Source organism: Equus przewalskii, chromosome 6 (genome assembly GCF_037783145.1).
Source record: "Equus przewalskii isolate Varuska chromosome 6, EquPr2, whole genome shotgun sequence".
NCBI lineage: Eukaryota > Metazoa > Chordata > Mammalia > Perissodactyla > Equidae > Equus > Equus przewalskii.
In genome coordinates this window covers 2,959,214-2,969,354 of record NC_091836.1, presented here as the reverse complement: position 1 = coordinate 2,969,354, position 10,141 = coordinate 2,959,214, and the positions used below count along the sequence as shown (strand labels likewise).

Below are 10,141 nucleotides of genomic sequence, written 5' to 3'. Positions count from 1 at the left end.
GCCGCCGCTCTCCAGGGTGCTGAAGGCGTGACTGGCCTGGCGCCGGCCGCTCTCCAGCCTGGGGGGTCCGGAGGCCCCCCGCCACCTCCCTGCCCCATCCCAGGCCGGCCCAGCCCCTCCTGCTGGGGACCGGAGAGCCCCAGACTCTCATTCACCCTCCACCCCACCCCGCCTCCGCGCCAGCCTTGTTCTGTCCAAATACTTTATTAGGGGTCTCGGCGGCCCCAGAAAGAGGGGAGGGGTGGCTGTGGCCACGGCCATCCGGAGTTCAGAGCTCAGCCCGCGCTCCGGGGCCAAGGTCCCTGCCGTCCCGGCCGCTTCCTCCTCCTTGTGTGCGAGGAGGCGGGGAGGAGGCCCGGGCACGGGCATCATGCGCGTGTGTCTGTCTGTCTGGGTCTGTGCGTCAGTCTGTACGCGTCTGCCTGTTCCCTTCCGCGCCCGGGTCTGTGTGCGCGTGTTTCTGAGGCCTCGTGGCCCCATGAGTTGGTGCATCTCCATCTTGGCGTCTCCGCGGGGGGCTCAGCCTCACCTCCGCTCGCCATGCCTGTCGCCGTCCACTGCGGTGCCCCGGAGCCGAGGGGCCTGGTGGCACGTCCAGGTGGGGCTCACAGCTCCTCCCCGGCGGCCTCCAGCCCCACGCGCCCCGGGCTGAGCGCCGGCTCGGGCGAGGCCCAGTCCAGCAGGGTGGCCCGACGCAGCTCCTCTGAAGAGTTGCCCGAGGCCAGGGTCAGGTTGTCCAGCTTCTCCGTCGAGTTATCCAGAGCCAGCACGTGGCGCGATTCCCAGTCTGACCCTGGGCGGCCCGGAGACCCTTCCTGGGGCGCGCCAGCCTCGGGCCAGGGTCCTGGAGCCCCGGAGCCTGGTGTGGCGTCGGGGGCCACGCGGGAGGCGGCGTCGTTGTGCAAAGTTCTGGAGAAAACTGAGCGAGAGTGGGGGGGAGTCACAAAGGTTGGGGTGGGAGCTGGCGTCCCTCCCTTCCTTCGCCCCCAGCCTCGGGGGACAGCAGCAAGGGGACTCCCTCCCCCTCCCAGGATGGGGTGGGGAGGACTTGGGGAGCCAAAGGGGTTGTGCGCACGGTTCAATCCGAAGGGCACTTGAGGGCGGAGCGACCCCAGCCCGCCTACCTCGCACGGGTGCGAAGTCTCCGGGGCTCTCGGCGTTGTTGGAGGCGAAAGGGCTGATGGAGGGGAGGATGATGAGCGCGAAGGAGAACAGCAGGACCTGGCGGAGACGGGGGCGGGGTCACCCCATCCCTCCCCTGCGCCCGTGAGCACGCTCCTCTCACAGGCAGGAAACTGAAGCCGGGAAGGCTGCATGGTGCTTGGGCGGGGCCCCCGGGGCCACGCGTCTATGCGCGCTCCCCTCCCCTCCCCTCCGCCAGGGCCGAGGACCCCTTTATCCCGGGGGCCGGCGCTCACCGCTATGCAGGTGCCCGTCTGGGCCGACTTGCTGGTGGACTGGACCACGATGGCCTGGAGTTTCCTCAGCTGCTCCAGGAGCGACCTTCGTGGAGACAGCGGCCTCGCTGAGCCCCCGGGGCCTCGGTCTGAGTTCTGTCCGTCTCTCAAGGCCCCGCTGCTCTTAAAAGCCCAGACTCTCCCTCTTTGCCGCAATATCCCCACTGACCGTCCCACCCACCTCTCGGTCACCCCTCTTCCTCCACCCGGGCCACCACTATTGCTCACCTGGGCCTCTCTGGTCCCCCCCCCCCCAGGCCTCTCCTGCCCCCCTAGGGTTCACACTCCACGCAGTAGCTAGAGGGCACTTTCCAAATGTGAGTCGGCTTCTCCCCACCCTCCCAGGGCTGCCCCTCCCTCAGGGGAGAAGCCAAGTCCTCCCCGCGGCCCCCCCAGGCCCCGCACGACATGCCCCATCCCCTCCCTGCCCTCCCTCCTCCCTCCCTCCCCCTCCTCCCTCTGCTGCAGCCACACGGCCTCCTCGCTGTTCCTCTGACACACAAGCATTCCCGCCCCAGGGCCTTTGCACAGGCTGTGCCCTCTGTACCAAGGACCTGTTCCCTCAGGTCTTTTTGTAGCTGGTTCTTTCTCATCCATCAAGTCCCATAACAAATGTCACTTTATCTAATCTCCCTAAAATAGCCCCTCCATCCCAGAGTATGGCTCCACCCTTCTTCACTTTCATTCCCAGTGGCTGTCACTATTTGAATGATCTTTTATATATTTTTCTCCGTCTTGAGTATGTCAACCACCAGAGTGTGAGTTCTCTGAGTGGAGGGACTGTGTCTCTTTTGCTCACTGTTGTGGTCCCAGTGCCCAGAACTCTGCCTAGCGCAGAGCTCATGCTAAATAAATATTGACTAAATGGATGTGCCCTTTAGATGGAATCAGTTCTTCAACACACTGTGCTCCTAGCCTCTGGCCGTTCATATTCGGTTTCCGCCACCGGGAGCAACTTCCCCCTAGTGAACTCCTATACATCCATCAAGGCCCCAAATCTAAAACCCCTCTTCTATGCAGCCTGCCCTCTGCCTAGGTGAAGCCTTTACCCCCTGCTCTGTTCTGCCATCACAGAGGCTGTCCCCTGCTCCTGCCATTCTCCACCTCTCCTGCAGGAGAGCCTAGAAGCTGGCTCCCCCCAGTCCTCTGCCCCGGCTGGACCAAGACTCACAGGTTCTGCTTCTCGAGATGAAAGACCTTCCTCTGAAGCTCCTGGTTCTGGGCTGTGCAGGCTGACATCCTGCAGGGACAGCGTCACAGTGACATTCAGAATGTGACTGTCACCAGCGGGCCCAACGGACGTCTCCCTGTGAGGCCCCACTTCACAGAAGGGGAACCCAAGGTCAGAGAGGGGCAGTCACTCATCCAAAGTCACCCTGGCAAGTCTGTGACGGGGCCAGGATTGGAACCCGGGTCTGCCTGGCTCTGTGGTCCCGTCTCCGCCTTGGCGTGGGGGGCGGGGGGCTTCATTCCAGTCCGAGCCCCCAGGGTGGGGAATGGAACGCCAAGCTCAGGCAGCGATGCTTCCAGGAGATGGAAGAGCAGGGTGACCGGGAGTCCAAGGACCCCCGAGTTACAATCCTTCCCTCCCCGTGACCTTGAGCCACTCTGCTCTCTGACCTCAGTGCATCTGTAAAGCGGGGTTACAAGGACCTGGTTCCCCGAGTGGTTGGGAGAAGGACATGAGGCGAAGTTGACTAGGGCTGCTTTGCCGGGCGCATTTGAGGAGCAAGACAATGGTGATCCCTCCATTTAGGGTTCTGGGATCCAGGCTAGGGACCCCATCTTTCCCATCTGCATCTGTCTGTGAATGTGGGCTTGGCCCCGACCACTCGGATGTGGAGATGAAATGCTCAGATCACAGCATGAGGATACATTGGTCCTCCTCTCGCAACCAGGGAAGAGAATAAACTCTCCCGAGGAAAGACCCTCCTTCTATTTTTTTTTTTTCTTTTGAGGAAGATTAGCCCTGAGCTAACATCTACCACCAATCCTCCTCTTTTTGCTGAAGAAGATTGGCCCTAAGCTAACATCCGTGCCCATCTTCCTCTACTTTATACTTGGGACGCCTACCACAGCATGGCTTGACAAGTGGTGCCATGTCCACACCCGGGATCCGAACCGGTGAACCCCAGGCCGCTGAAGCTGAACGTGTGCACTTAACCGCTGTGCCACCGAGCCGGCCCAAGACCCTCCTTCTAAGTAACTCATGGGATAAGGAAAAGCCCACAGTGTAAATGAGGGAAGACCTAGGCACCACATGGTAATGACAACGCTACAAATAAAAAATGTGTGAGATGCAGCTAAAGCCGTCCTCAGAGGAAAATGAATAGCTTGAATACAGCGCAGCTCAGTGAGCTGAACACACATGTTTCAAAATTAGCCAAAAAAAAAAAAAAAAAAACTAACAGAATCAGCTCCCTCCAAAATAAAACATCAAGGAAAGCTAACAGTAGAAATGAAAGAACTAGAAAACAAAAATACAATTGGGTAGGAGGAAGAGCCAGAAACTCATTCTCTGAAAAGAACAATAAAATAGACAAACCTTTGGCAAGATGGGTCAAGAAAATAGGGGAGAAAGAGAAAGCACAAATATGCGACGTGAGTCATTAGAAAAGTGTAGGTATAGAGAGCACAGAGCTTAAAAAATAACGGGAGCGAACAATGACCCCTTTCATGTCCCTACATTGGAAATGGCCGAGTTCCCGGAAAAAATTGACAAAGTTCCCCAAAACTGACCCGGGAAGAAATAGGACACCCAAGTGGGTCTGTCACATGCCATGAAGTCGCTCTCGGTTTAGAAAGCGAGCTTTCATTTCGACTCAAGAAGAAAGAGCCTGTCTCTTCAGTAGCCTGAATGGGTTAAGAGAGCGGCGATTGGGGGAAATTGAGGCACAGTTTTTAGGATGAGGAAGTTCTGACAAGAACGAGCCTCTCTTGTTCTTTTCGTCCCCGACAGGCCTGAGGACCAGCGATGCTCAGGCAAGAGACGTAAGGGGCCCGTCTTCATGCAAAGAGCCAGAACAAGATGGCGATACCGTCTCCTTTCTGGGCTCCACATCTTCTGGGGGATAAAGGGACCCCGAACCCCTCGCCCTGAGCCGCCTCCGGGCATCTTTCCATCCTTGCAATTCACGTGGAAAACGGTCTCTCCCAGGGAGGGGAAAACAACCCTCATTTTGTCAATCCCTAAACACGGTGACGTTAGCCACATCGCGTCCCCCCTCTCTGGCCTCAGTTTCCCCCCGAGTGTGGCATCCGGGCCCCCCCCCCCCCAGGGCTCACCGAGTTTCCAGACCATCGATATACTCCTTCTTCTTCTTCCGGCTTTCTTGGGCCGACTGTTTGTTCCGGATTTTCCGCCGGATTTTTTTCAGCACTCGCTCCTCGTACTGCCAAGCGACACGGGGAGGAGGCCGGGTCAGGACGGGGGGCCCGCTGTGCTGTCCGGACCCCACAACTCGCCCCATTCTCTTCCCACGTGAGCTGCCCCAGCCCCGGGGACCTGGGGACAGACTCTCGAGGACCTGAAGACGGGCTTTCCTGCCCCTAAACTCTTGCAGGGTCTCTAGGAGCATCCTGGGTCCGGATACTCTTCCCAGCTCCTGAACCCAGTTCGTAACAGGCCACCAGACTCTGTGCGCTGGTGCCACTGTCCTGCCTTTCTGGCCGTCTCTGGGAACAACACCTGTCCTGGGGCCGGCCCACATCCAGAGTAGGTCTTCCAATCCAATTGGCAAACTCAGGTATGGCATTAGGGCTGGGTGGGGAGTGCGGCAAACTGGAGAGCCCCTGTTAAGCTGGCTTCGAGGACGATTTTCCTGGCCCTGGTGACAGCCACGTCCTAATATTCTAGTGTGGGAGCCCTAAAGGGGCGACTCACGGGCGGGTGCCTGCAGGAACGGGCAGAGACTGGAGTCAGGGGTCCCGCCGACCCACCTTGGTGAGGGGAAGCTGGGTGGGCAGCATGATGCCCTCCTTGGCCAGCAGCTTCTTCTCGTCCTCTGTCAGCACCAGCTCCTGGCAGTGCCCGGTCCCGGGTCGCAGTAGGTGGGGGGCTGCCAGGTGGTGCTGTGTCTGTGGGAAAACCAGGGAAACTGACACAGCAATTCCACGTCCAGGGACGCGTCCTGCAGACACCCTCCCGCGTGCGCAAAGGGACGGCTTTGTCATTCGTTTAACGAATAGTCACTTGACAGCTGTGCATTGACCAGCTACTACATGCCAGGCACTGTTCTGGACCCTGAACGTCCCTTGCAGCGCTGTCTGAAACAGCAAAGGACTTGGAGCCATGGGAACACCCAACAAATCGAGGACAAGTTAAATAAGGCACAACTCGGCTGTCCCGTGGAGTACTACGCAGCAGTGAAAAACCACGGTCTCTCCATATCATGGTGCGGAGCGATCGCCACAACAAACCGTCGAGGTCAAAAAATAAAGGGGCAAAAACTGTGACAAGTGGTGCGCCACTTTTATGGTAAACTTAAAAAAAAACATAAGGAATCTCAGGAAGGAACAGTGGAACCCTTCCCTCCTGCAAGGCTGTCTTGTGTCCCCAGTCCCCGTCCACAGCACCTGGGCAAGGTAGACGGCCCTCGGTCAGCGTGCAGTGGGCACAACAGGCCCGAAAGGCCGGCCCAGGGATGGAGTCAGCAAAGCTGTGTGACTTATGGCAAATGACTGAACCTCTCTGGGCCCATTTCCTCTTATGTAAAATTAAGATGCTCAGAGCCCCAGCCTCCGGGGTTGCTGTGAATGAGATGACGATACGTTTAAAGCATTCGGGAGCGTCCGGCCTCCGGGGGGCGCTTGGCTTTGAACTTGCAGCTGTTTTTTCCTTAAAACAGCCCAGGAGATGGTGACCTCGGGACCCGAACCCGCCAACTTGCCCTGGCTGCAACCCGGGGTCAACGCCAGCGCCCGCCTGGGACTCAGTCCTCCAGACTCAGAAATGGGAGTGTCGGGGCCCCGAACCCCACCGTCCCGCCCGGTCCTGAGGCCCCGCAAGGTGGGGGGGCCACTCACCGCGTCCGCACCGCTGCCCGCGAGGAGAAGGTCCTTGACCGTGAGGTTGCAGCCGGGGGGCGCGGCGGCCGGCTCGGCCCGCTCCGCACGGCGGGGGCCCGGGCTCCACATCTCTGAGCAGGACAGAGGCGACAGAGACAGCGCGGGTGTCAGGCGGGGGCCCCGAGCTGCCCGCTCCTGCTGCCGCCTCCAGCAAGGCTCCCGGGATTGCCCCCAAGGTGCTGGGACAGCTGGGGGGCCCGAGGCCTGGAGACGGGAAGAGCCCTGGCCCGTGCCTCAGTCTCCCCTCTGCTGGAAGGTGGGAACCCAGATGCCTCGGGACGCGGTCTCGGGCCCCACCGCCAACCCAGGAGGGAGCAGCCGTTACCACCCAGGGTTACAGGCCGGCCAGGTCTTATCTCGCCCTCGGCCATGGACAGGTCTGACTCTGCGCCGCCACTTCCCTCCCCCCTGGCGCCTGACACGCTGTAGGCCACACAGACTTGGGAGCCAGCTAGCCCTCGGTTCTAATCCCGACTGGGCGGAGCTGTGTGACCTTGGGTAAGTCACTAAACCTCTCTGAACCTGAGTTTCGTTAATTCCGCAATGGGACTAATAAAAGCTCCCAGGCTGTTGCAAGACTCGAAGGACAAAGGATGCCCCACTGGCGGTGTCTCCCAGGGCCTGGGATCCCGTGACGTCACGCGGAGCATCGACCGTGAGCCGGGCACGGGAGGCACAGGGACGAGGTGGCCAGTGTGACGCCTGGGGCCCCAGCCAGCTCTGTGGCTCTGACCCGTCCCGTAACCTCACGGGGCCTCAGTTCCGCCATCTGGCAAATGGGCCCAGGGCGGCCAGAGGCGCGGAGGGCGGGCCACGGGGATGGCGCCGGGGATGCGGCGAGGGCAGAGGGCGACCACGCGGGACTCACCCAGGTCAATGGCCACCGAGGCCTCGAGCACTTGGGTCGCTGCCCCCGGGGGCCGGGCGGGCCAGGGCGGGCTGGGGCGGTAGGAGGGCCAGGGCCCCGGGCCAGGCTCCGCCATCGGGCAGCCCGCGGGGGTGGCGGCCGTCCCACCACGGGGAGGGGTGTCCTGGGCGTCGGAGGGCGGGTCTTCGGAGTTGCTGCTGTCGCTGGCCGCGGGAGACCAGAGCGGGGAGCCAGCCACCGAGTCTCCAGAGCCCAAGATGGAGCTGAGGAAATCCTCAGAGTCCAGGCCCGGCAGGACCTGCTGGGACCCCGAGGGAGGGGTGGGAATTGGGTCTATGCTTTGCTGCGGATTGCTGTGTGACCCTGGGCAAGCCACTGACCCTCTCTGGGCTCCCCTTGTCTTTCTGCAAGATGGGAGAAACTAACGCTCCTTCCTCCCCAGGGGTTGCTGGGGCTTGAACGCAATCACGTAGCAAGCGTGGGAACAGCACCCAGCCGTGTTTGGGTTTGGACCCAACACCAAACTGCTGTGTGGCCCCAGACAAGTCACCGCCGCTCTCTTGGCCTCGGTCTCATCACCTGTGAGAAGAGGCCAGAGCTCTCTGCCCCTTGGGGTAGCTGAGAGGTGCAATGCCATCCCGGGGCCGAGCGGGGTCCCCACCTGGTCCTGGCTGGGGCCCCAGTCCTTGCCCAGCTCGACGTGTCTCAGGACGCCGTCCTGTCGGTCGAACAGGAGGTCCAGCAGCTCCAGGCTGTCGATGGGGCCCAGGGGACACGCGGAGGAAGCCATCTGGGGCGGCGAGGGGACAGGCGTGGGGGTCGCACAGCCCCCCTCGGCCCCCGTCCCGTCTGCACCCCGCTGCCCCGCGGTCCCTCCGGCCCGAGCTCGCGCCCCGCTCAGCCCCCTAAGAGCTGAGGTCTTTATTCAGACGCGTGACGTTGGGGGAGGACCCAGAGGGGGGACGAAGGCGGCCCCTCTGGGGGTCGGGGACAGTCTCCTGTCACAGACGCCCGTCCCCCCGGGGGCCCCGGGCCGCGCTCACCTTTCCAGCCGCTAAATCCCCATGCGCGAGGTGGCGGCTGTGTCTGGGCCACCCTCCTCGGGGCTGCCGGCCGCTCTGGTGTCTGCGGCCACCCCCGGAGATGCCGCGAAGTCCCCGGGAGGTCCCAGCCCGCCCCCGGGGGCTGATTGGCGGGCGGGCGCAGACGGGCGGGGCGGGGACCCGGTGGCAGCAGGTGGCGGGAGGGAGGGCAGACCGTTATCTCCGCGTCGCGGGGCCGGGGACCAAAGGCCGAAGTCTGGGCTGCGGGCTCTGTGCTGACCTCTCCCCTACTTTCCGAGCCTGTTTGTGCTCCCGCTTCCCGGACGTCGGGCCCCCGGGCCAGGTCCTGTCCCCTCCCAGGACAGAACAAGACCGGGAGGCCCAGCCCCGGGGACTGTTGCCGAAGCCGGGAGCTCCCTCCCCTCCTCTCATCACAGCTGGCGACCTCCTGTCCACCCTGAACCCTCCACCCAGAACAACCAGTTCCTTCTAGAACCTTCTATCATTCATTTATTCATCAAATACTTAACGAGTCAAACTTGTTCTACCACAGGGCCTTTGCACTTGCCGTTCCCTCTACCTGGAGCTCCCCTCTCCTCCATCCCCACTGTCACCGTCTTCACTCGTTCGTGACTGTTCGGTATTTGTTACTCAGCCACCCGCCCCCCCCCCCCCGCCCCGCCTTATCGAATCCGTGTTTCCGCTGAAGCCCTCGCTATTTGCGATGTTCTCATTTGTTTGTTCACTCGTTTATTTCTCCCCTCTCCACCGGGATGGGAGCGCGGGAGGGGCCGGAATGGAGTCCCTTCGGTTCTCTGCTGGGTCCCCGGGGCCCAGGAAAGGGTCTGGCGCACAGGGGACCTTCCATCCTCTCTGACTCGTTGGGCCCCTCTGTGTGCCGAGCGCTGTTTCAAGCACGAGGGATAAAGCCGTGGAAAAGCCAGACCATAAATGCATAAACGGACCAGTCAATGGAGAAATGAGTACGTGCCGCCAAGAAACGAAATGTCCCTGTGGTAAAGGGCAGCTGAGGGCTGGCAAAGCCCCTTTTTATAAGGTGACGTTTAAGTTTAAGTCCTGAAGGGTGAGAAAGAGCCAGCCATGGGTAGAGCTGGGCGTTCCAGGGGAAGTAAACGGCCTGTGCAAAGGCCCTGGGGCAGGATGGGCCTGATGAGGGAGGAAGAGCGAGGAGGCTGTGTGGCTGGAGCAGAGGGAGGAGGGGACAGAGGGAGGAGGGAGGGCGGGGAGGGGACGGGGCAGGTCGTGTGGGGCCTGGGGGGCTGTGGCAAGGAGTTTGGTTCATACTAAATATGGCAGAAGCCATTGGGAGCCTAGTGAACGGGTGACTAAGCGGGCCGTGCCGGGCGCGGTGCTGGAGGCTAGGTTTCCAGCGGGAACTAGAACACACTCTTTGCTCTCCCAAAATTCACCTCCTGACGTACGTTTCTCAGCGACCGGTCCTCGATTATTCACTCAACAAATATTTAATGAGTTCCTACTATGTGCTTCTTCCGTCTGACAGTAACTCACATTCCAGCGTTAGCTCTTCCAGGGGACGCGGGGCCAAGTCTGGGGACCTCTGTGGCCGTCACACTGGGGGGGCTCCTGGCATCGAGTGGGTGGGGCCGGGGATGCTGCTCAGCCCCCCTACAGCGCCCAGGACGCCCCCAGAGATGACCCGGCCCCGTGTCGCTGTGCGTCGGGGG

The 10,141-nt window shown here is 61.4% G+C and overlaps 1 protein-coding gene across 1 annotated transcript; it reads right to left on the bottom strand.

Annotated features, from left to right (window-relative positions):
• Window positions 1–188: 188 nt before the first annotated feature.
• CREB3L3 (cAMP responsive element binding protein 3 like 3) lies at window positions 189–8,818 on the bottom strand. Its single transcript, XM_070622594.1, has 10 exons — window positions 8,436–8,818; window positions 8,054–8,182; window positions 7,393–7,690; window positions 6,483–6,595; window positions 5,397–5,534; window positions 4,743–4,849; window positions 2,629–2,697; window positions 1,419–1,503; window positions 1,125–1,221; window positions 189–919 (listed from the first exon to the last, which is right to left on the bottom strand). The coding sequence occupies exons 2-10, from the start codon at window positions 8,180–8,182 to the stop codon at window positions 606–608; spliced, it is 1,350 nt and encodes a 449-aa protein (XP_070478695.1). The 5' UTR covers window positions 8,436–8,818; the 3' UTR covers window positions 189–605.
• Window positions 8,819–10,141: the final 1,323 nt, after the last annotated feature.

Excerpts from the sequence above, each read along its gene's own strand:
- CREB3L3 (XM_070622594.1), bottom strand. The coding sequence starts at position 8,182 with ATGGCTTCCTCCGCGTGTCCCCTGGGCCCCATCGACAGCCTGGAGCTG. Across the intron at positions 1,504-2,628 it reads CATCTCGAGAAGCAGAACCT|GTCGCTCCTGGAGCAGCTGA; the intron begins GTGAGTCTTGGT and ends GTCTCCACGAAG. Across the intron at positions 920-1,124 it reads AGACTTCGCACCCGTGCGAG|TTTTCTCCAGAACTTTGCAC; the intron begins GTAGGCGGGCTG and ends ACTCTCGCTCAG.